Source organism: Astatotilapia calliptera, chromosome 13 (assembly GCF_964374335.1).
Source record: "Astatotilapia calliptera chromosome 13, fAstCal68.1, whole genome shotgun sequence".
Lineage (NCBI taxonomy): Eukaryota > Metazoa > Chordata > Actinopteri > Cichliformes > Cichlidae > Astatotilapia > Astatotilapia calliptera.
In genome coordinates, this window is record NC_137434.1 from 30,267,524 (window position 1) to 30,294,357 (window position 26,834).

Sequence of the window (26,834 nt, forward strand, 5' to 3'; positions counted from 1 at the left end):
TAACAATACAAAGGACCCAGACCAAAACAAAGACCAGCACAGAACCTTTAGGTTGCCTGATGTAGTTCAACAGCGGGAATGCGATGAAAAAATACCTGCAAAATATGTAATATAGATATTCTGATTATCACAGTACAGAAAGGTATATGTCTGAACATAATGATGCTTCACAGTATAATATAATGTTCATACACGTGCAAGTACACACACTGAAACACAGAGCGGTACCTTTCCAGAGCAATGCACATCTTGGAGTAAAGAGTGACCATCAAACCAGCGAGATAAATGACAAGAGGAATACTGAAGGATGTATCGCTGATCTTCATGCCCATTACAAATGGGAACTGGAATAGATTGAAGACAAGGAGGCTTGTGTAATATGTGACAGGAGCCTGATCCCATCGCAACTGCAACAGAAAAAAAAATGCATTAATGCAGTTATACATTACACGTCTTAAACTAACTCTCTTTTTATAAATTGTTTTTGTAGTGACAACATACATTTTTCCACTTGCTTTTACTTTAATTATTATTGTGGAAATGTTTCTGAGCATGACATGAGAATGAAGACATGAGTGGCATATCATAAGGAGTTTAGGAGTTTAGACCTCACTGATCAGACTGTGTCGTGTCTAATGTTCAGTTTTTTTACAAGGTTTCCTGGACTTTGGAGTTTCCTGGAGACTTCTATCTCTTCTTCATCTGGAACCATAGTAAGATTGGTCCCTCTTACTCACATCACTTTTCAAAATCCCTTTTCAGTAGTCAGAAGCAAAAGCCTTTTTCTTAGCCCAAAGAGTTATTTACCCCAACACCTATCTACATCCAACCATTCATTGTCTGGACTGACCATAAAAGCATCACTTGCTCAACGGGTGACAAGTAGGTAGTCCCCATGCTTGATTAATTTCGACTGCCTTCCTCCTATACTATTGGCTGACTTACCTGGGGGCTTAAATCACTGGTCCACTACCCCACATGGCAGGAACCCTGGACTTTGTAGCTGGTCTGTCGCCATCTCAAGGTTACACAGTAATATTAACCTTTGTTGATTTTTTTTTCCTAAACTAGCCCACATTGTTTGCTGCCTAAATTACTTTGTACTCTGGAGGCAGAGCCTTAAGTTTTCAGGACCCTCTTCCGTGGAACCAGCTTACTGGGAGAAATTGGGAGAAAGACACCCTCTCAACTTTTAAGATTAGGCTTAAAACTTACCTTTTTGCTAAAGCACATACTTAGGGCTTGACCAGGTGACCCTGAATCCTTCCTTAGTTACACTACAATAGGTGTGGGCTGCTGGGGATTCCCAGAGTGTTTCTTCTTCGGCCACTTTCCCCCCCCAATATGTGTTTATACAACTCTCTGTATTTAATTATAAGTTATTATTAATCTCCGGCTCTCTTCCACAGGATGTCTTTGTTCTGTCTTCCTCCCTAAACCCAACTGATCACGGCAGATGGCCCCGCCCCTCCCTGACCCTGGTTCTGCTTGAGGTTTCTTCCTGTCAAAAGGGAGTTTTTCCTCGCAACTGTTGCCAAAGTGCTTGATTATAGGGCTCATATGATTGATAGTGTTTCTTTGTAGTACTGTAGGGCCTTGAGGTAACTGTTGTTATGATTGTCAGCTATATAAATAACACTGAATCGAATTGAGGTAAATTGAAATCGAGGCCTAATTAACCCCGTTTCTGTCTGCCTCAAGTTACCACATAAATGGTAAATGGCCTGTATTTGTATAGCGCTTTACTAGTCCCTAAGGAACCCAAAGCGCTTTACGCATCCAGTCATTCACACACTGGTGATGGCAGCTACATTGTAGCCACAGCCACCCTGGGGCACACTGATAGAGGCGAGGCTGCCGGACACTGGCGCCACCTCTGACCACCACCAGTAGGCAACGGGTGAAGTGTCTCGCCCAAGGACACAACGACGAGACTGTCCAAGCCGGGGCTCAAACCGGCAACCTTCCGATTACAAGGCGAACTCCCAACTCTTGAGCCACGATCGCCTAACATGACATGCGGTTCCATAATGTGTTTCACATCTTCCAGTTAAAACCTACAAGTTCCTGTTCATTGAGAATACTGAAGAAATACCTTAATTGTAATAATCATAAATTAAAGTTATATTGAAAAACACAAAGACAAATGTATCTACAGACTGTAGTAGAAATGTGAGCATAATAGTGCCATGCATTATTGTATTGGAGAGATTGTTTTCCTCAAATTATTCACATCATGACAGATATAAAGAGACATGAATATAAGTTATTATTTACTTACTGAAAAACACACACCACAGATAACCACGATGGTCAAAGCAATACAGATGCTCCCGCAGATTGTTAGCACCACGAGGATAAGCCCCATCCCACTTTCCATCCCACCTCAAGCTCAATCTGTGATGAAGTTCCTCCAGAAGATAATGCCAGCTATTGGAAAAGCTAGTGTTGGAAAAAGCAAGAGTGTAACACCGTTAGCTGAACATCAAATGATGGATAAAAATAATGGTGAGAAAGCAAACAAGTCATTGTACATGTACAATTTTCTTGTACAATGACAATGACAATAAAAGGCTATTTTTACTTACAAAACTGGGTTTACTTGTGTAACACAATATTGTTTTCAAGATTGTGCCTGTAGCAGTCTGGATTTATGTGTCTAAATACTTTGTTTTTCAGTTTTCAGTTTTCAGTTTTATTTGTCATATGCAAGTTAACACAGGGTCAGCATCGCAATGAAATGTATTTGATGAGCAAAAGACAGTCACTCAGCAGAATGGTACAGTAGAAGAAAAAATAAATAAATAAATAAAAAATAAATAGAAAAATAGTAAGAGCAAAATATTAATAAGATGTAGTAAAAGAAAAAAGAGATTTTTGGTTAACTGTCTAAATATATTTAATCACTAGTGTGTACATATATATAAATATATGTATGGGATATAGTCCGAACTGGCTGACGAACGTAGCTCCAAAAGCGTTTGTCTGTCATACCGAGTGTATGATCGCGCTGTGCGCACAGAAATAGAAAGCAGTACAAAATAAATAATAACATTTTTGCTGAGATGACTGGGAGCTCTCGTCGGTGCAGCCATCTTACGGCGCAACCGGAAGTAGATAAAGTTGATAAAATGATTTTGAACCAAAATGACAAAATAATCAATTTTTATGCATTGTGATTTAAAAACTAACATTTCTCTGTCAAGTAAACTGAGTAGAATTAAGTTCAGCTAGTTGATGAGCATATACACCAGGGGTCCCCAATCCCAGTCCGTGAGGGCCGGTGTCCTGCAGGTTTTAGATCTCACCCTGGGTCAACACACTTGAATCACATGATTAGTTCATTACCTGGGGCCCGTTCTTCGTACCTCGCTAAGTAGGTTAGCCGGATTAGATTGTTGACGATTTCGCGTGATCCTGGATCAGTCGGTTCCCCGAAGCTCATCCGGGACTTGCTGTCATAGCAACAGAGCCGTAAGCGTAAACCTGCTCGGGAGCAGGTTTACTTTATGTAAACAGGATTAGATCGCGGCCACGCAGGTATGTCCGCTTCATTTATACGAAAGCAACAGCGATATTTTTCCACTGTTTCACCATAAATAAATATTATCAATGTAACTAAAGATAATGCAGCACTTGATCCTTTTATTGATGTCACACAGATACATACAGGTCATTTCCTAAAAAAGGGAAATGAACTATTAACATTCTATTACATGTATGTGATTATTACAGATGTAATTCATATTTCAGAGTAGTAATTGTAAATTACTTCGTGTAATCAAGATGAGAGACCACGGCTATAAAAGCGAAGGTGGATTTGGGAAGTCTGTCGCAGCCATGTCCTGTCCGTATACGCGAGCCACCCATTGCGGAAGGTGCAAGATTGATAAGGAGAGTCCTCAGAATTCAGCGTATATTGCGGGATAGACAGGATCCTTTAGCTCAGCGCGACAGTGTGCTCATAGAGAGATATCGATTTTCCCGTGAGGGTATTATTTACTTAACCAACTTGTTGACGAGGGGGTGCAGGACCACCACCTGTCTTTTTTTCCTCTGCCCTTTTCTTGGTTGCTGTTATGAACAAACTAACAGAGTATTACAGGCCAGTATTACCTTGCCAAGAGACGCAAAGCAATCTAAGAGATAAATATTACCATTCTGTAGAATACTCCTGTATTCCACTTTTACTTGTTCCCATGTTCTTGTGGGTCCTGTTGTGGCTCTAATGTGAAAGGGGATATAATATAACATATTATAATATAATATAATGCCATATGATATTGGACAATATAGTGTCATATGATAGATCTACCCTACCGCCTACTGGTGTTGGCCAGAGGGGCCGATGGCGCGATATGGCAGCCTGGCTACAACCGTAGCTGCCTCCACCAGTGTGTGAATGTGGGAGTGAATGAATAGTGGTATCGTAAAGCGCTTTGGGTGCCTTGGAAAGCGCTATATAAATCCAATCCATTATTATTATTATTATTAAATTACCTACGAGTTTGATTTGTCAGCAACTTTCTGCCAGCCCTCTCTCCTTGCTTTTGCAGCCTTTGCAGTGTTCTCTTGCGTTTTAATTAAACTCTGAAACTCCTGAAATCCCTCACTCATGAGTTCTTGCTCTGCTGCCGGAAAATACCGAGCACGCCCCTTCGACATTTTCGCCGACCAATCAGCGGGTTGCCGATCAATGTTTCTACTATCGATGCGTAGCCCCTTTTACGACACCCAGTGATCTCACATCCCTGCGTCCAGCTGTAGTAATCGTCAACAGCAGGTGTGTTCGGGGAACCGGATTAGCGAGCTCACGGTTAGCGCGATGATTTGATCTTGGATGTGTCATTTGATCTTGGATGTAGTAAGCGACGTACGAAGAACGGGCCCCAGGCCTCTGGAGAACTTCAAGACATTTTGAGGAGGTCGTTTATCCATTTAAATCAGCTGTGATGGATCAAGGACACATCTTAAACCTGCAGGGACACCGGCCCTTGTGGACTGGGATTGGGGACCCCTGATATACACATTTACAAGTGTATATAAAGTGTCATGACTTTATGTTAATAATTGTAAGCATTTACATTACTTTGCGCAGTGCTGCTTCCACCAGAACTAGTCACCTGTCACTAGTGAGGATGTTTTTAGAGCTTGTGTTCAACAGGGAAGTTGTGGTAACTCACTCTACATCTCACTCACAAACATTCACAGTCAAGCAAGTAAAGATACAAAAATAAAATATCTGATTTGAGATAAGGGGTATGGCAAGTAATTTTAGTACAATCAGTCCACATTAACTATATATATGGAAGCAAAGAGCACAATATCATTACTTTTCATAATTTATTTGTATTTATATTAGTGCCTGTCAATAGATTAAAAAAATAACTAATCTCACAATTTTCGGTAATTAATCGCGATTAATTGCAATTACTTGATCAATAGCCTGGTTGCAATTACATTTTTCAACTTTATATTTAAGCTTGTAACTGACATTTATGTAATATAATGAAGTAAAAGCAGAATAAACACAAAGAATGCATGCTTAAATTCAAAGAGAATTTGAATAGTTTTCTTCAATCTTTTAACACAGGTTCTCTCCTGTGAAATACAACTTCAAAAAAACCTATATACCAGGGGTGTCAAACTCAAATACACAGTGGGCCAAAATTCAACACTGGAACAAGGTCGCGGGCTAACGTTAATATTTATTGAAAAAAAAAAATCTTATTCCAGATTTAAGAATGAAGCTCTTCTTATGGACTCAAACAAGTTTTGCTGAAAAACTGAATATGGAACAAGCAAAGCTTAATACTAAACAATATATATATTAGCTGTATAATACCAGTAGGCCAACTCTAATAATAATTTGGAATGGCTTTGCGGGCCAAATGTAATAAGGCCAAATTTGGCCCGTGGGCCAGAGTTTGACACCTATGCTAATAGGTAAGTATGCTGTCAAACAATTAAACTGTTTAATCAGATTCATCACAGGGTTACTGTGGATTAGTTGTGATGAATCACGATTAAATATCTTTCATTTTTATTCTATATTAATCTCATTTCATTTTGCATGAGCAAATTATTAATAGACTCAACAAAAAAGGGAAAATATACGCACTTAACGTGTTTATTAAACATCTTGAACATTCATGTTAACAGAAAACAAAAGCATTTATCCACTCTCTCTCTGTCACTCTTGGGGAGGCACTTCAAGTCCTTGAAACGAGGAACCAAAGCTATGTAAAGTGCATGTTCTCAATCATATTAATAGGTCTGCAGTTTGTTGCAATCCATTTGGCAATTGTGTCAGTCAATATTTCCGAGGTAGACTTGCTGAGTCCCCGATGCTCTGTGAGTGGTTTGTCGCAGGCTGGGTGACACGTTAGCCAAAGTGCTAACAGCATCCTCGACTAACGTATGCTTTGCGTCAATGTGATATTTTAAGCTGGAAGCGCTTCGGTGAAAAGAAAATTCCTTCTTGCACAATCCACATAATACTTTATGTAGGTCGACTGTTCCGTCTTGTTATTTTTTAATACTCAAATTTCCCATCAAGAGGGCCAATGTCCGTTTATCATCTTCCAGATTGAGTTGATTGGTTCAGCTGCCCGTCACTACCAGATCAACTGCCCGTTTGCGTATGTGCGAAGGTAACTCTACTTGGACAAACTGCCCAAAATGTGTTGACAGAAACATTTCAGGGATTTTGAGTCATTCTGCACTCCAGATGCGTTCATTTTAATCGAGTTGACCGTGATGGCGGATTAATTTGCGTTAACGCGTTAATTTTGACAGCACTACTTACTATATAAAGCAACCAGAGTGAAATAAAATAATTTCACTTTGATTATAAATAAAATTAAACTGACCCAATCTGAACAGAATCTGGTTTATTTAGTGTATTAACAATACACACATTTCCATTCACTATTTTACACAGAAGAACAAACTGCAAACACAAAAGAAATGAGTAAATGATAAAAAAAAAAAGGCCTGTATTTATATAGCGCTTTACTAGTCCCTAAGGACCCCAAAGCGCTTTACACATCCAGTCATCCACCCATTCACACACTGGTGATGGCAGCTACATTGTAGCCACAGCCACCCTGGGGCGCACTGACAGAGGCGAGGCTGCAGAACACAGGAGCCACCGGGCCCTCTGACCACCACCAGTAGGCAACGGGTGAAGTGTCTTGCCCAAGGACACAACGACCGAGACTGCCGGGGCTTGGAATGGCAACCTTCCGATTACAAGACGAACTGCCAACTCTTGAGCCATGACCGCCCTAATAACGATTAAATATCATTCATTTTTATTCTATATTAATCGCATTATGAGTACAATCACATGACACCGACAGTCCTATTTATGAGGCTGTTTCATCATATTTATGCTCCTCTTCAAGTACAAATAATAATAATATTGTAAACATTGCCTTCACTCACCTGAGAACTGCTTTCAGTTGAACTTGAGTGTAAAATCTGAAGTATAATGAGTTTGTCTTGAACAGGGAAGTTGTGGTAGTCTATGTTACACCCCACCCCCACTGACATGACGTCACTCACCGCTCAGAGTAGATGGTTGATTTTTAACAGAGTTTTTCTTTTTCAGGATGTGGCCCACCTTTAACTTTAATTTACAGTAACTCGTCTTTCCAACTGTGTGTTTCTTAAACCCAACAAAGTGGCCACATGAAACTAATAGGAAAAGTAAACAATTTATCTATGATACTTATGATTTATGAATGTTTTTCTTCTTTAAATTGTTAACGACCAAGTTAGTAGTTCATATCTGATATTTTAAACCTATAAAAGCATTAATTTTTAATCCATTTTTTCTCATAATCTATGTTCCAATTAATGTTTTATATCAGTGAATTCAGCACTTGCTTCAGGTGGTTGATAACATGAGAGTTTAACAGTCTTTATGTTGAAGTTTGAAACTCTGTCAAAGAGAAGTGAAAGCCGCACGCGGCTCTTTGCCTGGTTTCATGCGGTTCTTATGTTGATATCAAAGTTTGGTTGTTGTTGTTGTTAAATGTGCGTGTTCGCTTCGTTTGAGTTCAATACGGTATTTTCATCAAATGCGCATGTGTTTGAGATGAAAATACCGCAAAGTTTCCCAGTAGGGGCAAGTTCGCCCTCAAAATGGCAGGGAAAAAATGCACAGCAAAACCAAAATATGAAGATGAAGACAAGACGTTTTTAACAGAGTGGGAGAGTTTATATTTTTTTGTTGAACGCAATGGTAAGTCACTCTGCCTTATATGTCAGACATCATTAGTGCATTTCAAAGCTTCAAAGCTTCACCGCCACTTCAGCTCACGCCATGCTAACATCGACCAGAAATTTCCAAAAGGGACTGAACTTTGCAAGCACGAGTTGGCCACTTTGAGAAGTCAGGCAGAAAGCAGTCACAGTTTTTCCAAAGATTTACGAAGCGGTCAGAGACCATAACGCTCGCATCCTATCAGCTGGCTTGGAACATTGCACGGGCTAAAAAGCCATACAGTGAAGGGTAGTTCGTTAAAAAAATGCCTCAGTGACGTTGTTGAAATCTTGTCTCCTGAAAACAACAAACTAAAACGCATGGTATCAGACATCCAACTGTCCTGCCACACTGTCGAACACAGAATATCGGACATTAACACGGCTATTGAATCACAGTTGCACTCTGACCTTCAAGCATGTGAGTATTTTAGTGTTGCATTGGATGAGAGTTGTGATATACAAGACAAGCCTCAGACCGTGCAAATATTGCCAACTGTGTCAAATGATTGTGTGATCAAAGAAGAACTCCTGGATATTGTGCCATTAAAACACAGAACCCGTGGCATAGATGTGAAAGAAACCATGATGGCAGCAAATCTGCACATAACGAAATGAACTGCAATAGCCACAGATGGAGCACCAGCCATGATGGGATCTGTGAACGTGCACTTAACCACAGGCAATTCAAGAATCTCATCGCTTAGCTGGACCAAGGGCTTCCAGGCGACCTGCCGCTGCGCTGCACTGCACTGTGAGGTGGCTGTCAAAAGTTCAGGTACTCTCTCGCTTGTTTGAGCTTTTGGATGCTGTGAAACTTTTTATGGAAAAGAACGACAAGGACTATCCCGAGTGGATTATGGATCTGGCCTTTTTGGTCAACATGCTGTGTCACTCGGGACAGACTGAACCTGGCCCTGCGGGGTAAGTTAAAAATGCTGCCTGACCTGGTGCAAAGTATGTTTGCGTTTGTCAACAAACTGAAGCTGTTGAAGATGCATATTCAAAAGGGAGATTTAACGCATTTTCCCACCCAAAAGCCAGGGGGCAAGTCGACAGCGCCACCCTGAGTAAGCAAAGAGCCAGATATGCAACGCTGGTTGAAAACTTACATATAATTATTTGTATGCTGATAAAAATCATCATATTAGGTCTGATAAGATTCTTTGTGCACTTGTGAGATGAGAAGAAGCAGTCTCGATGTTATAATTCTATTATAGCTTTTGAAACCAAACTGTCCTGTTCTGTTTTCTTTAAACGTGCCAGAGTTCACACCTTTAAATGTGTATTTGAGACATGACCCATTGCAAGTTCCTGTTCTTATAGTTTAGCAAGACGCTTACTTCTGCTTTTCTGCATACAGTTTAATTTCATTGAAAGGTCATATGTCTATGTATAATATGGCTGGAAACACACACACACACACACGCACCTACACACACCCACACACACAGAATACAGACACTGATGTTGCTCAGATATGCCTGCTTAAGGATGTCACGTGTATTTGTAATTGCATATCCATGAATGATTACTTGCTAACAATAAAAAGGGCTGTAGCAAAGGAATCAGTCGAAGCTGGTTGGGTTCAGGTGAAGGAATCTTTTCCTCAACTTTGATTGACTTCCCTCGTGAGCCACAAAGACAAAGAGCTCTGTCTTGTTTTGTTTTGTTTTGTTGTGCAGTTTGTTGGTCTTGTGTTCCAGCGGGGTTTGTGCCTAGATAAACCCAAGAAAGAGTCTACAGTCAACTGGACTAACTTGTTAAATCACTCATTAATTTTCATTAGATCATTTTAAATTAATATGTGAGCATGAAACTTTCATTTTTATTGTAATATGAATGATTAATTCAGTGATTATTAAATCACTGCAGCCTGCCCTGTGTTGTTATTCCCCTGTTTTTTAATTCTGGTAATTCTTCAAATCATTCAGATACTCAAAAACTGTTATTGTTGTTGTTGTAATTATTAAATGGTAAATGGCCTGTATTTATATTGCTTTACTAGTCCCTAAGGACCCCAAAGCACTTTACATATCCAGTCATCCACCCATTCACACACACATTGGTGATGGCAAGCTACATTGTAGCCACAGCCATCCTGGGGCACACTGACAGAGGCGAGGCTGCCGGACACTGGCGCCACCGGGTCCTCTGACCACCACCAGTAGGCTACGGGTGAAGTGTCTTGCCCAAGGACACAACGACCGAGACTGTCCAAGCCGGGGCTCGAACCGGCAACCTTCTGATTACAAGGCGAACTCCTAACTCTTGAGCCACGATCGCCCACAATTATTGTTGTTGTTGTTGTTGTTGTTGACGACTTACCACACAGCACACACAGTAGATGATCAGTGTGGTCAAAGGCAACCAGACACTCATGTTGAGCCACATCATCACTTCAATCACATCTGGTACAATGAGAGGATTTTCTCTGTTGGGGTTGATGAATTCTTCTAATGGTTTTTCTGTGTAAGACACTTTTTGTGCAGCATAGCAGGAGGTGGGAAAGGCACCAGGTTAATATTGTTCTTGTGTAGTCAGATGTTTACACAGAACTGGTGATGATGGGAGAACTGAATGAATGAACTGATAGAGAGTTGATATATTTATACACACATTCAAAAGATAAAAGTGATTCTGAAATTTGTCATAAAATGTTCCTGCACATGAAACAGTAAAAAACAAAATTATCTCTCTATGAAGACAAAATTAACCATATGTATTTGATGGAGGCTGCGTACTTTAAGGCTGCAGACCCTGAATTGGGATACAGCCTGATCTCACACTTACTAATTCCATCTTCCCTGTCATGCGATCCTCTGTCCTTGTTCCCTTCATCTCTGACTACAAAATCTGACCTGTCTGTACTAACATCAGTCACATCTCCTGTGTTTGGCTATACTCCATTAAACACTACGGAAGAGGATTAGGGCCACTGGAAAAAAAAAATAATTCTGACTTTAATCTCAGAATTCTGACTTTTTTTTTTTGTGAGATTAAAGTCAGAATTCTGACTTTAATCTCAGAATTCTGACTTTTTTCTCAGAATTCTGAAAAAAGTCAGAATTCTGACTTTAATCTCAGAATTCTGACTTCTTTTTTTCAGAATTCTGAAAAAAGTCAGAATTCTGACTTTAATCTCAGAATTCTGACTTCTTTTTTTCAGAATTCTGAGATTAAAGTCAGAATTCTGACTTTAATCTCAGAATTCTGACTTTTTTCTCAGAATTCTGACTTTAATCTCAGAATTCTGACTTTTTTTTTCTGAGATTAAAGTGAGAATTCTGACTTTTTTCTCAGAATTCTGACTTTAATCTCAGAATTCTGACTTCTTTTTTTCAGAATTCTGAGATTAAAGTCAGAATTCTGACTTTAATCTCAGAATTCTGACTTTAAAGTCAGAATTCTTTCCTTTTTTTTTTTTCCAGTGGCCCTAATCCTCTTCCGTAAAACACAGTGGAAATGGTGTGGAATTAAAAAACGCAAAGGCCACGAAATGGTCCCAGGTTCTACAGAGGGTTAAACACTTTGTTCTCCTGCAGGTCCAGTCCTGTCGCCACAGAAACAAGTCCTGACCCATGTACCTGGAACCATAGAAGAAGAATAAAATAATAAATGATATTTAAAAAAAGACCTTAAATCCCACAACATAAAAACATTTCGACCAATGAAATGCTTTAGAGTGAAGGACAGCAGTGAATCGCCGCTGACGTGGATTTATGCACAGCTGCAGGTGAGCTCACCTCACTGAAGGATGCATTTTTTCTTTTTCTTCAAACGCTTTCTTCCTGTGTGGCCTTCTGGAGATCAAAGAGAGGATACGATTGGTCGGTTTCTAGATATAAAGCTTATTTCATCATCAACACTAAAGGATGTTCTATCATCGTCTTGATGAGACCTTACAGCCTGAGCCTCAGCTCACCATGTCACAGGAAACACTAATGTTCAGGAACAGGAAGTGACCTCATAGACTCAGAGCTACATCACAACAGCCAGACTGACCCGGCTACATCACCATGGTATGGCAATCTCGACTCCACTCAACTGTAATCTGCGGCCGAGTCTCCGTCACTCTGCTGCAAACACTGAACACAACTTGATCTGTGTGGGTGGGCTGTGGGACAGGAAGCATTAAAATTTCCATGTTTCAGAAACAAACAGCAGCACTGAGCGTGCTCAAAGCCTGAAGCAGAGAGCACAGCGCCTCACTCTACCTGCTGGGCTGGTGTCTAAGGTGTTTGATGCGTTCCGGGGAGCAGAATCTTCCGGGTTAGGATCTTTGCTCCTGTTGACCTGGGTCACATCCTGCTGACTAGCTGTGTGCTGGACTTCCTGCTGCGCCGGTCTGGTGTCCACTTCAGACTCCGGACCCTGGACCTCAGCTGCGGGGCGTTCACAGAGGGCCTGGAGCTCTGAGGCAGCTCTGTCTGGCTCTGCTGGCTCCGGTTCTGGTCTGGTTCCAGCAGGTGGATGTGTGGGAGTCCGGACCTCCTCCCGAGGCTTCTCGGGAAAATCTGGCTTATCTTGGGCCGGTGACATCTGCGTGACCCCGGGGTGACCTGAAAAGGAGAACTTGATCAAACGAGCAGTAGTGACAAGAAAGTCTGCAGAAGTCCTGCCGGGCTCTCACCTTCGACCCCACCGTCCGGCTCTGCCCGTGGGCTTGTCTTCCTCAGCCTGCAGCCCTTCCTGATCTCGGCCAGCAGGTTGTCGACGGTGCATCCTTCGTCCCAATTGGCCATGTCTGTCCTAACTGCAGCACAGACACACGTTCCCCTGTGAGCTTAGCGCACGTGTCACAAACAACAGGTGAAAGCTGTCACTGCATCACCTGACAGCCTCACAGGTACAGCAGCATTTAATCTTTACAAACTTTCTTCTCGTCCTGATGCTGTCACATCATTTCCTTTAAATATTCAGCTGCTGATAAACTGTTGCAGAAAAATGTTGCTGATGTCAGCTATTGATTCTCGACCTGTCCGTCACCGGCCCTTCACATGTCTCACCTGTTCTCCACTTGCACTTGACCTGTCCTTCACCTGCCACACCTGGAGAGACAGGTGAGGGACACCTGTCTCTCCATTTAAGGAGGGAGGATTTAAGGTGAAATAATGGTGTCTGACTTGCTGATCTTTCTGGTGGGGGCTTCTTCTCTCAGTTTCCTCCCTTCCTCCAACCTCTTCCTCCTCTTCTCCTGCTCCCTGTGACCTTCGTTCTCCTGATCGAAGAATAAAAGGAACACACAGTTCAAACTTCAGCAGGCTAACCGGCCCCCCAGAGAGGGCGGAGCTTAACATTTACAGGGAAACAGGACTAATGTGTGGCAGCTACCACACTTTGTCACGGTTCAAGTCAGAGCCGATTGGCTGGCTGAGACATAGTTTAAATGACACATGCAAACGTGCGGCAGGGTATGAGTCCTGCAGACTGAGCCGCACTGCGATTGGCGCTGACCTTGAGGGTTCGAAGGAAGAGGTCTCTGAATGCCTTGATGGTGCTGAAGAGCTCTTCGAGGGAGAAGCTGCTGCTGTCCTCACAGAGGTAGGCGGACAGGTGCTTCCTCTGCTCCTCCACAGATGACAGCAGGAGTTGCAGCTGCTCAACAGCCTGCAGGCTCTCCTGGTAACACCACATAAGAACAACAGGTAAGTTTACCTGGAACAGCAGGTCTGTCCCACTAAAACGGTGTCAGTGAGTGTACAGACTGGATTTATCTGCCCGTAAAGGTGACAGCCTCATCCTGAGTGACTCACCTGTATGGTGGACAGGTACTGCTCCTTCATGTCGTCAGATGAGGAGGAAACGCTCCTCTCTGAGTTTTTCAGCCGTTTGTTTAGAGTCTTTGTTTCAGACTGAATAGAGTCCAAGCTGAGCCTGCAGGTGGAGTCAGAGGGCAACATTTAACACCGCTGCAGGCGAAACACCTGAGCTACCACGTCACAGACTCCACCCAGCAGTCTGTACGTGACTGAACTCCTATATGTGTTTACCCAGCAGCCTTTGCACAGATCTCCAGGTCATCGGGCAGGTTGAGCAGGTCGGGGTGATTCTCTTCAGCCTCCTAAGGGTCACAAACAGCAGCAACTGAATTATTATGAGAATACTGCAGTATTCCCCAGTATTCGTAGTATTCCCAGCATTACCTGCAGGATGTGGTGCAGCAGCGTGACTCTCGACTTGTTGGCTTTGGTTTCGGTCAGAATTCTGACTTTAATCTCAGAATTCTGACTTTAATCTCAGAATTCTGACTTTTTTTTTTTCTGAGATTAAAGTCAGAATTCTGACTTTAATCTCAGAATTCTGACTTTAAAGTCAGAATTCTTTCCTTTTTTTTTTTTCCAGTGGCCCTAATCCTCTTCCGTAAAACACAGTGGAAATGGTGTGGAATTAAAAAACGCAAAGGCCACGAAATGGTCCCAGGTTCTACAGAGGGTTAAACACTTTGTTCTCCTGCAGGTCCAGTCCTGTCGCCACAGAAACAAGTCCTGACCCATGTACCTGGAACCATAGAAGAAGAATAAAATAATAAATGATATTTAAAAAAAGACCTTAAATCCCACAACATAAAAACATTTCGACCAATGAAATGCTTTAGAGTGAAGGACAGCAGTGAATCGCCGCTGACGTGGATTTATGCACAGCTGCAGGTGAGCTCACCTCACTGAAGGATGCATTTTTTCTTTTTCTTCAAACGCTTTCTTCCTGTGTGGCCTTCTGGAGATCAAAGAGAGGATACGATTGGTCGGTTTCTAGATATAAAGCTTATTTCATCATCAACACTAAAGGATGTTCTATCATCGTCTTGATGAGACCTTACAGCCTGAGCCTCAGCTCACCATGTCACAGGAAACACTAATGTTCAGGAACAGGAAGTGACCTCATAGACTCAGAGCTACATCACAACAGCCAGACTGACCCGGCTACATCACCATGGTATGGCAATCTCGACTCCACTCAACTGTAATCTGCGGCCGAGTCTCCGTCACTCTGCTGCAAACACTGAACACAACTTGATCTGTGTGGGTGGGCTGTGGGACAGGAAGCATTAAAATTTCCATGTTTCAGAAACAAACAGCAGCACTGAGCGTGCTCAAAGCCTGAAGCAGAGAGCACAGCGCCTCACTCTACCTGCTGGGCTGGTGTCTAAGGTGTTTGATGCGTTCCGGGGAGCAGAATCTTCCGGGTTAGGATCTTTGCTCCTGTTGACCTGGGTCACATCCTGCTGACTAGCTGTGTGCTGGACTTCCTGCTGCGCCGGTCTGGTGTCCACTTCAGACTCCGGACCCTGGACCTCAGCTGCGGGGCGTTCACAGAGGGCCTGGAGCTCTGAGGCAGCTCTGTCTGGCTCTGCTGGCTCCGGTTCTGGTCTGGTTCCAGCAGGTGGATGTGTGGGAGTCCGGACCTCCTCCCGAGGCTTCTCGGGAAAATCTGGCTTATCTTGGGCCGGTGACATCTGCGTGACCCCGGGGTGACCTGAAAAGGAGAACTTGATCAAACGAGCAGTAGTGACAAGAAAGTCTGCAGAAGTCCTGCCGGGCTCTCACCTTCGACCCCACCGTCCGGCTCTGCCCGTGGGCTTGTCTTCCTCAGCCTGCAGCCCTTCCTGATCTCGGCCAGCAGGTTGTCGACGGTGCATCCTTCGTCCCAATTGGCCTTGTCTGTCCTAACTGCAGCACAGACACACGTTCCCCTGTGAGCTTAGCGCACGTGTCACAAACAACAGGTGAAAGCTGTCACTGCATCACCTGACAGCCTCACAGGTACAGCAGCATTTAATCTTTACAAACTTTCTTCTCGTCCAGATGCTGTCACATCATTTCCTTTAAATATTCAGCTGCTGATAAACTGTTGCAGAAAAATGTTGCTGATGTCAGCTATTGATTCTCGACCTGTCCGTCACCGGCCCTTCACATGTCTCACCTGTTCTCCACTTGCACTTGACCTGTCCTTCACCTGCCACACCTGGAGAGACAGGTGAGGGACACCTGTCTCTCCATTTAAGGAGGGAGGATTTAAGGTGAAATAATGGTGTCTGACTTGCTGATCTTTCTGGTGGGGGCTTCTTCTCTCAGTTTCCTCCCTTCCTCCAACCTCTTCCTCCTCTTCTCCTGCTCCCTGTGACCTTCGTTCTCCTGATCGAAGAATAAAAGGAACACACAGTTCAAACTTCAGCAGGCTAACTGGCCCCCCAGAGAGGGCGGAGCTTAACATTTACAGGGAAACAGGACTAATGTGTGGCAGCTACCACACTTTGTCACGGTTCAAGTCAGAGCCGATTGGCTGGCTGAGACATAGTTTAAATGACACATGCAAACGTGCGGCAGGGTATGAGTCCTGCAGACTGAGCCGCACTGCGATTGGCGCTGACCTTGAGGGTTCGAAGGAAGAGGTCTCTGAATGCCTTGATGGTGCTGAAGAGCTCTTCGAGGGAGAAGCTGCTGCTGTCCTCACAGAGGTAGGCGGACAGGTGCTTCCTCTGCTCCTCCACAGATGACAGCAGGAGTTGCAGCTGCTCAACAGCCTGCAGGCTCTCCTGGTAACACCACATAAGAACAACAGGTAAGTTTACCTGGAACAGCAGGTCTGTCCCACTAAAACGGTGTCAGTGAGTGTACAGACTGGATTTATCTGCCCGTAAAGGTGACAGCCTCATCCTGAGTGACTCACCTGTATGGTGGACAGGTACTGCTCCTTCATGTCGTCAGATGAGGAGGAAACGCTCCTCTCTGAGTTTTTCAGCCGTTTGTTTAGAGTCTTTGTTTCAGACTGAATAGAGTCCAAGCTGAGCCTGCAGGTGGAGTCAGAGGGCAACATTTAACACCGCTGCAGGCGAAACACCTGAGCTACCACGTCACAGACTCCACCCAGCAGTCTGTACGTGACTGAACTCCTATATGTGTTTACCCAGCAGCCTTTGCACAGATCTCCAGGTCATCGGGCAGGTTGAGCAGGTCGGGGTGATTCTCTTCAGCCTCCTAAGGGTCACAAACAGCAGCAACTGAATTATTATGAGAATACTGCAGTATTCCCCAGTATTCGTAGTATTCCCAGCATTACCTGCAGGATGTGGTGCAGCAGCGTGACTCTCGACTTGTTGGCTTTGGTTTCGGTCAGAATTCTGACTTTAATCTCAGAATTCTGACTTTAATCTCAGAATTCTGACTTTTTTTTTTTCTGAGATTAAAGTCAGAATTCTGACTTTAATCTCAGAATTCTGACTTTAAAGTCAGAATTCTTTCCTTTTTTTTTTTTCCAGTGGCCCTAATCCTCTTCCGTAAAACACAGTGGAAATGGTGTGGAATTAAAAAACGCAAAGGCCACGAAATGGTCCCAGGTTCTACAGAGGGTTAAACACTTTGTTCTCCTGCAGGTCCAGTCCTGTCGCCACAGAAACAAGTCCTGACCCATGTACCTGGAACCATAGAAGAAGAATAAAATAATAAATGATATTTAAAAAAAGACCTTAAATCCCACAACATAAAAACATTTCGACCAATGAAATGCTTTAGAGTGAAGGACAGCAGTGAATCGCCGCTGACGTGGATTTATGCACAGCTGCAGGTGAGCTCACCTCACTGAAGGATGCATTTTTTCTTTTTCTTCAAACGCTTTCTTCCTGTGTGGCCTTCTGGAGATCAAAGAGAGGATACGATTGGTCGGTTTCTAGATATAAAGCTTATTTCATCATCAACACTAAAGGATGTTCTATCATCGTCTTGATGAGACCTTACAGCCTGAGCCTCAGCTCACCATGTCACAGGAAACACTAATGTTCAGGAACAGGAAGTGACCTCATAGACTCAGAGCTACATCACAACAGCCAGACTGACCCGGCTACATCACCATGGTATGGCAATCTCGACTCCACTCAACTGTAATCTGCGGCCGAGTCTCCGTCACTCTGCTGCAAACACTGAACACAACTTGATCTGTGTGGGTGGGCTGTGGGACAGGAAGCATTAAAATTTCCATGTTTCAGAAACAAACAGCAGCACTGAGCGTGCTCAAAGCCTGAAGCAGAGAGCACAGCGCCTCACTCTACCTGCTGGGCTGGTGTCTAAGGTGTTTGATGCGTTCCGGGGAGCAGAATCTTCCGGGTTAGGATCTTTGCTCCTGTTGACCTGGGTCACATCCTGCTGACTAGCTGTGTGCTGGACTTCCTGCTGCGCCGGTCTGGTGTCCACTTCAGACTCCGGACCCTGGACCTCAGCTGCGGGGCGTTCACAGAGGGCCTGGAGCTCTGAGGCAGCTCTGTCTGGCTCTGCTGGCTCCGGTTCTGGTCTGGTTCCAGCAGGTGGATGTGTGGGAGTCCGGACCTCCTCCCGAGGCTTCTCGGGAAAATCTGGCTTATCTTGGGCCGGTGACATCTGCGTGACCCCGGGGTGACCTGAAAAGGAGAACTTGATCAAACGAGCAGTAGTGACAAGAAAGTCTGCAGAAGTCCTGCCGGGCTCTCACCTTCGACCCCACCGTCCGGCTCTGCCCGTGGGCTTGTCTTCCTCAGCCTGCAGCCCTTCCTGATCTCGGCCAGCAGGTTGTCGACGGTGCATCCTTCGTCCCAATTGGCCATGTCTGTCCTAACTGCAGCACAGACACACGTTCCCCTGTGAGCTTAGCGCACGTGTCACAAACAACAGGTGAAAGCTGTCACTGCATCACCTGACAGCCTCACAGGTACAGCAGCATTTAATCTTTACAAACTTTCTTCTCGTCCTGATGCTGTCACATCATTTCCTTTAAATATTCAGCTGCTGATAAACTGTTGCAGAAAAATGTTGCTGATGTCAGCTATTGATTCTCGACCTGTCCGTCACCGGCCCTTCACATGTCTCACCTGTTCTCCACTTGCACTTGACCTGTCCTTCACCTGCCACACCTGGAGAGACAGGTGAGGGACACCTGTCTCTCCATTTAAGGAGGGAGGATTTAAGGTGAAATAATGGTGTCTGACTTACTGATCTTTCTGGTGGGGGCTTCTTCTCTCAGTTTCCTCCCTTCCTCCAACCTCTTCCTCCTCTTCTCCTGCTCCCTGTGACCTTCGTTCTCCTGATCGAAGAATAAAAGGAACACACAGTTCAAACTTCAGCAGGCTAACCGGCCCCCCAGAGAGGGCGGAGCTTAACATTTACAGGGAAACAGGACTAATGTGTGGCAGCTACCACACTTTGTCACGGTTCAAGTCAGAGCCGATTGGCTGGCTGAGACATAGTTTAAATGACACATGCAAACGTGCGGCAGGGTATGAGTCCTGCAGACTGAGCCGCACTGCGATTGGCGCTGACCTTGAGGGTTCGAAGGAAGAGGTCTCTGAATGCCTTGATGGTGCTGAAGAGCTCTTCGAGGGAGAAGCTGCTGCTGTCCTCACAGAGGTAGGCGGACAGGTGCTTCCTCTGCTCCTCCACAGATGACAGCAGGAGTTGCAGCTGCTCAACAGCCTGCAGGCTCTCCTGGTAACACCACATAAGAACAACAGGTAAGTTTACCTGGAACAGCAGGTCTGTCCCACTAAAACGGTGTCAGTGAGTGTACAGACTGGATTTATCTGCCCGTAAAGGTGACAGCCTCATCCTGAGTGACTCACCTGTATGGTGGACAGGTACTGCTCCTTCATGTCGTCAGATGAGGAGGAAACGCTCCTCTCTGAGTTTTTCAGCCGTTTGTTTAGAGTCTTTGTTTCAGACTGAATAGAGTCCAAGCTGAGCCTGCAGGTGGAGTCAGAGGGCAACATTTAACACCGCTGCAGGCGAAACACCTGAGCTACCACGTCACAGACTCCACCCAGCAGTCTGTACGTGACTGAACTCCTATATGTGTTTACCCAGCAGCCTTTGCACAGATCTCCAGGTCATCGGGCAGGTTGAGCAGGTCGGGGTGATTCTCTTCAGCCTCCTAAGGGTCACAAACAGCAGCAACTGAATTATTATGAGAATACTGCAGTATTCCCCAGTATTCGTAGTATTCCCAGCATTACCTGCAGGATGTGGTGCAGCAGCGTGACTCTCGACTTGTTGGCTTTGGTTTCGGTCAGTTTGAGCAGAGTGCTGATCTTAAAGCCTTCAGCATTCCCCGTGTGAGTTCCCTGATGGACCATACATCACATGACTAAATCAGACTACCAGCCTTTACATTTTATTTCAGCTAAATAACAGACTGATTTATGATTTGGCAACTAAATGAACTGTCTTGGTAGACAGTCTGTTGGTAATTTAAGTCATATAATTTTTGTCTGAAGATGAAAGTTTATAGTTTATATACAAAAGATATACAATATATATGATATACACACACACACACACACACACACACACATACATATATATATATATAGAGAGAGAGCAAGAGAGAGAACATATAAACATTCTTTCTCTCATCCGCTCTCTCTCGCACTTTTTTCCCGCTTCACTCAGCATGCAAGCCTTGTGCTTTACACTGGGAAGAGTGGGGAGGGGCGGTAGTTACACTCGCAGTAGCACAGGAACAGAGCAGGAGGGAGAGACAGAGAAAGAGCCAGGGACAACAACGTCACATTAGAAAGGTATATAATCATCCACAACTATTTTCGGTTGCAGATGATAAAGGATTCAGAAAGTTTATTCATGCAGGTCCATATGACAGAGAATGTGCATCTTCTGTTTGTTTTCATATTATAATTTATATTTAATTGTGTTGTGGTTTGCAGTGTTTTGTGTTCTTTTCACTTTAAATTTGTAAAAGGAAAAAGCTGAAAATTTAAATAGTTAAAACTTGAAATGTGAATAGCTGATTTTTGTATTATGTGATTTATTTATTACATTTTATGTGGAGTGAATAAATAAAAGTATATTTACGGTGGCCCCTAGAGACAAAGCACATACAAACTTCAAATCACGTACGAACTGTGAAGCGTGTACAAACTCCAAAACACGTAAAAACACATACAAACTCCGAAGCACGTAAAAACTCCAAAACACGTAAAAACTCCAAAGCACGTAAAAACACGTACAAACTCCGAAGCACGTAAAAACTCAGAAGCATATAAAAACTCAGAAGCACATAAAAACTCAAAACACGTACAAAAGACAACAGAAGTGCTCCAGGATGCTGGGCACAGTGTTGAGCCTTTGTTATCTTGTGGCTACACAAGCCAGCAAGTACCAACGACTGGATTTGGTGTGTGGTAATAACAGGTAAATGAACTTTTTTTTTAAAATTATTTGAATATATATGAGTGCCTGTGTATAAATACACAAACAATACACACATGCTTTCAATTGTGTAATTTAAGTGATCTAGTAGCTCTGCTTTGGAAGTTCAGTTCATGCTAGAAATGTGTTTTGGAGTTTGTACGTGTTTTGTCTCTAGGGGCCACCGCATATATCTATATATAAACATATATAAATAAAACCACTTTTTTTTACGTTAGTAATTCCTTTTGTGCATAATTTTATATTATTGTTAATAATAAATTCATTAAAGCAACAAAACAACCTGAAGAGCCGGTTCGGAGCAGAAAGAGCCGGATCTCTAAAAAGAGCCGGACATCCCATCACTACTGACCGTTAGTGATGGGATTTCCGGCTCTTTTTAGAGATCCGGCTCTTTCGGTTCGGCTCACTAAAAAGAGCCGGCTCTTTCGGCTCCGAACCGGCTCTTCGGGTTGTTTTGTTGCTTTAATTAATTTATTATTAACAATAATATAAAATTATGCACAAAAGGAATTACTAACGTAAAAACAAGTGGTTTTATTTATATATGTTTATATATAAATATATGCGGTGGCCCCTAGAGACAAAACACGTACAAACTCCAAAACACATTTCTAGCATGAACTGAACTTCCAAAGCAGAGCTACTAGATCACTTAAATTACACAATTGAAAGCATGTGTGTATTGTTTGTGTATTTATACACAGGCACTCATATATATATTCAAATAATTTTAAAAAAAGTTCATTTACCTGTTATTACCACACATCAAATCCGGTCGTTGGTACTTGCTGGCTTGTGTAGCCACAAGATAACAAAGGCTCAACACTGCGCCCAGCATCCTGGAGCACTTCTGTTGTCTTTTGTACGTGTTTTGAGTTTTTATGTGCTTCTGAGTTTTTACGTGCTTCGGAGTTTTTACGTGCTTCGGAGTTTTTACGTGTTTTGGAGTTTTTACGTGTTTTTACGTGTTTTGGAGTTTGTACATGCTTCAGAGTTCGTACGTGATTTGAAGTTTGTATGTGCTTTGTCTCTAGGGGCCACCGTAAATATACTTTTATTTATTCACTCCACATAAAATGTAATAAATAAATCATATAATACAAAAATCAACTATTCACATTTCAAGTTTTAACTATTTAAATTTTCAGCTTTTTCCTTTCACAAATTTAAAGTGAAAAGAACACAAAACACTGCAAACCACAACACAATTAAATATAAATTATAATATGAAAACTAAAAGAACATGCATATTCTCTGTCATATGGACCTGCATGAATAAACTTTCTCAATCCTTTATCATCTGCAACCGAAAATAGTTGTGGATGATTACTATACCTTTCTAATGTTGTTGTCCCTGCCTCTCTTTCTCTCTCTCTGGATCTGTTCCTGTGCTACTGAGTGTAACTACCGCCCCTCCCCCCTCTGCCCAGCGTAAAGCACAAGGCTCGCGTGCAGAGTGAAGCGGGAAAAAAGTGCGAGAGAGAGGCTGAGAGAAAAAAAAAAAAAACCCACGTGACGGCTCGCGATAAGGAGCCGGCTCGCGTCGTTCACGTCAAAGAGTCGGCTCTAAGAGCCATTTCGTTCGCGAACGACCCATCACTACTGACCGTGTTGTGTGGCTTTGGTTCACTTCACCTCACTCTTCCCCAGTCTTGTCATTAAATCAGGCCGTTCTGCAACCATGGCAGCCATTCATTCTATAGCTTTATTCATGGTGTATTTTACCCCTTCACTAAATGCCGTTCTCGTTTCCAACATTATATTTGCAGCGTTCGTCTATCTACCAATATCTGCGGAGTATGGTTTTGTACAGAGTATCCTATTTTCTAAAGCACAGCATGTAAAGGTTAGCTTGGTTAGCAGGATGCTAGCATGTAGCGCTTAGTGAGACACGCCTCAGACGAGTTGCGCAAAGACCCCTTCTGTGTACTTTATACGTGAGCAACGGATTTAAATAAAATTAATGTTTCAAAAGACAAACTTGAAGATAAAAAAAACCCAATATACTTACTGGAGAACCGCCAGGGTTTGCCGCTGCCATCTTCCCGCTCCTAAATTCAAAACTGCCTCTGCAGACAGGTCAGGCAGGGGAGGCGTGGAAATTGTCTTTGAGTTAGTCAAACGTTCTCTTCAGTTCGAGTAGATAATAAAATAAAATAAAAATGAATGGGATTTTAAGTAGGACTAGGCGTTATGTAATGATCTCTATTTAGGAGAAAATCTTAATCACTCACCTTTAACCAGCTCTCTTTTAGGAGACACACTGCTGGCTAACAGTGTCATGTGATCAAACAGTGTAATTTAATTGGCTGAGAGCCGCTCGACTCGATCTAGTGCTGATTGCTCTGGCTTGTGTCATTTAAGTTCATTACTTTTGCAGGTGAAATTTTGCAGGTGAATTTTTTGCAGGTGAATTTTTGCAGGGAAATTTGGAGGATAAAAATTCAGTGTTATAAATTCAATGTCTAAAAATAGTTGAATTTTGATGATACTATATTTCTTCCATAGCTAACCTATAATTTCCTTTGGGATTAACAAAGTATTCTGCTTCTGATTCTATCATTTCATTTGTGCCTTTTCCAGCGGATTTTTCAGCTACTGCAGTAAATCTTGTCGATATTCAGTTTGTGGGTAATCTATTATTTTATTTCGCAACTTCTAAAAGTTTGACTTAAGGGAGCAGAATATCAGAAAACCCTCTCTATAGTTTTTATTCCTTTTTGGCCTTCATTAATAGAAGATTATATTAGCTAAGTGTCCCTATAAAAGTGTCCCTAACAGAAAATTTAGACAGCTGTATTTAGGGCTGCACGATTTTGCATAAAATGATCACGATTCTTTGGCTTAGAATTGAGATCACGATTTTCTTTTCCAATATAAATATTTCTTGCACTTATTAACTGCACATCAACTTCATAACAGTTGAGACTGAACATAAACAATAAATAAACATAAAAACAATAAATGTCTCACATTTTGTCGTTGCCGCAAAATGTTGTACTGCTTGTAATTCTGTCTCCACCGTTGCTCGACATTGCGAGCAGGTAGTGGAACCTGGAAAAATAGTTGAGGGACGGCACTGTGTAGCGTTTGTCTAGGGTGTTGATCATTTTCCTAAATCCCTCGTTTTGCACAGTGTTGATGGGAGCCATTGATAAGTAATAGCCTCCGTAATTTCTTTGTGCCTGCGGGAGTTCGACAGGTATGGGGAGGCGCTGTATAAGGTTCCCGTCATTGATGTTTGGGTGGTTGACAAGGACGGATTTTCTCCTGTCACTTTCTTGGCTTTTACAGCTTCGTCATCTCTCACGTGCTCTCTGTTTTTTCCCTGCCAGCTGGCTTCTGTATCACGTGGTATAAGGCTCCACCCTTGTCATTTGTTGAGCAGGAAGAGCGAGCGCTTGTTTTCATGCAGATTATGTCCTGGATGAAAATGCGGTACAATCATCGTTTTTTTTTTTTTTTTAATCGTTGTCCTTTGGAAATGAGATCGCACATAAGTACAGGCACCACACCCGCAGTAGATGCGCTCGGTGTGAGGTCTCGCAGCAAGCTATCAAATACGGCGCATTTCTCGGCTTTTAAAAAAAACGCTATGCGTCGCCAGGTGTTTCATCGGATTCGAGGTGTTACCTCCTTTGACAGTATCACAGTATCAGCTTAAAGCACTTGTTGCAGGCTGCTGAGTTTGCATATTTTGCTGTGAAGTACAGCCAGACTTTTGACCACTTCGCCTTGGGCATTTTAATCTGTAGCTCTGCTCTAAAAGAACGCACGTACCTGGACCCGCCTACTATCCTCGGAAACGTAAAATGATTGGCTAGAAGTGTATCACAGCTCAGGGAAAAAAAGCACCGAAATAAAGCACCGAAATGTGCGCTGCTTTTCGGTCTGGTTACTACCGTTTATGTCAGAACACCGGTACCCATCCCTAATATACACATTTACAAGTTTAAGGACATACTGTTAAGACTTTATATTAATAATTGTATGCATTTACCTTACTGGGCTCAGTGCTGATCTACTGAACTAGTCACTGAAATCCGCAGGAGGATGTTTTCAGAGCTCGTCTTGAAAGGAAGTTGTGGTAACTCGCTCCGCACCCCAACCCCCGACTTACAAGCATTCACAGTCAAGTCAGTAATATCTGCATTCTGTTTATCATTGTATGTTGTAGACCGACATACACACACTCATGCAGTCACACTCAAAATGTAGAGTGGTTTAGTGATTTTCAGTAGTTTCAGGCTGTACAATACTATGTACAAATTTAAAGGTAAATAATTCAACTTCATCTCTTTCTTACAGGTATCCTTGAGCAGACGTCACTCTTCCAGCTCAGGAAGCTTATGACTTCTTAATAATCCAAAATGGCGCCTGTATATTTGACACGCCGTCTATCACTCTTTTATTTGTTTTATTTTATTGTTTTTAGTTGATTTTGTGCAACATGTCAGCCCAACATTGTCTTATGATCGCCAGACATTATTGGAAATATGTTTATTCACCCAACTTTTAGCTCGGTTTGAAAATGACAATCAAGGTTCTCTGCCTCCCTATTTGGAAGTAACACCACAGCACTGGCGTTCCTTACTACTGCCACTGGATTAACAGCGACGCAGGAGGCGGGGTAACCGTGGAGGTCACCTCGTCAAGCTGAGAATCCGGATTTCTTGTTTTCCCCATGAGCTTCACTCCATTCATTGATCCTGTCTGCAACTCCTGGTGCCACTGGGTGCTTTGGACCCGGTGGACTCCTGGTTGGTTCCTGTTGTGGGATCTCTTGAGAAGAGAATCCCCTCCTCTTCAACGTCTGTGTTGGCGTGGAGTGGAGCGAACAAACCTCCGACCGGTGGATCTAGTTGTCACTGCCTTGGAAGTTCCTGACCCAGTTCCTCTCAGGTTGGGTTTAATTAATGCCAGATCGGTGAAAATAAGACATTCATGTAGAAGGAATTTTTCTCTTCCCATGTGTTGGATTTTCTTTGTTTGAGTGAAACTTGGATTCTTCTTCTTGGATTCTTTTCTGAATTACTGGCTGTGCCTTTTTTAGTGTTCCGAGAGTTTCTGGCCACGGTGGAGGGCTAGTTGTTATTTTTAAGGCACATCTTGACTTTAAGCAGCTATCCCCATCGATACACCACAGCAGTTTTGAACGTCCAGAATCTGGGGACGAGGGGGGCGACTTGCCTCCCCTTTAAAGACAACTGAATTGTTGTCTTTAAATGTTTTTAAAACTAAACTCAAAGGCCTACAGGCTGCCTCAATAATGTGTAATTGTTTTGTGTAATTTTAACTTTGTTTGTTCGTATGTATTTGTCTTGAAATGTGCTGCCTCTTAGCCAGGACTCCCTTGAAAAAGAGGTCTTTGAT

At 43.0% G+C, this 26,834-nt stretch overlaps 1 protein-coding gene across 4 annotated transcripts; it reads right to left on the reverse strand.

Moving 5' to 3' along the window:
• Positions 1-17,178: 17,178 nt before the first annotated feature.
• Positions 17,179-20,398, reverse strand: LOC145419763 (inverted formin-2-like). Of its 4 annotated transcripts, none has more exons than XM_080288179.1 (11): positions 20,246-20,396; positions 20,093-20,163; positions 19,856-19,976; positions 19,557-19,721; positions 19,230-19,320; positions 18,733-18,855; positions 18,317-18,661; positions 18,025-18,216; positions 17,846-17,902; positions 17,332-17,686; positions 17,179-17,249 (listed from the first exon to the last, which is right to left on the reverse strand). In XM_080288179.1, the coding sequence occupies exons 1-8, from the start codon at positions 20,363-20,365 to the stop codon at positions 18,143-18,145; spliced, it is 1,110 nt and encodes a 369-aa protein (XP_080144305.1). In that variant the 5' UTR covers positions 20,366-20,396; the 3' UTR covers positions 17,179-17,249; positions 17,332-17,686; positions 17,846-17,902; positions 18,025-18,142. The 4 variants fall into 4 exon arrangements, with proteins under 4 accessions (XP_080144305.1, XP_080144304.1, XP_080144306.1 ...); XM_080288178.1 differs by having other exon boundaries at positions 18,148-18,216; positions 20,246-20,395; XM_080288180.1 differs by lacking the exon at positions 18,025-18,216 and having other exon boundaries at positions 20,246-20,395.
• Between the last annotated feature and the right edge of the window lie 6,436 nt (positions 20,399-26,834).

Excerpts from the sequence above, each read along its gene's own strand:
- LOC145419763 (XM_080288178.1), bottom strand. The coding sequence starts at position 20,365 with ATGGTCCATCAGGGAACTCACACGGGGAATGCTGAAGGCTTTAAGATC. Across the intron at positions 20,164-20,245 it reads TGCTGCACCACATCCTGCAG|GAGGCTGAAGAGAATCACCC; the intron begins GTAATGCTGGGA and ends TGTGACCCTTAG. Across the intron at positions 19,977-20,092 it reads ATCTGTGCAAAGGCTGCTGG|GCTCAGCTTGGACTCTATTC; the intron begins GTAAACACATAT and ends CTCCACCTGCAG.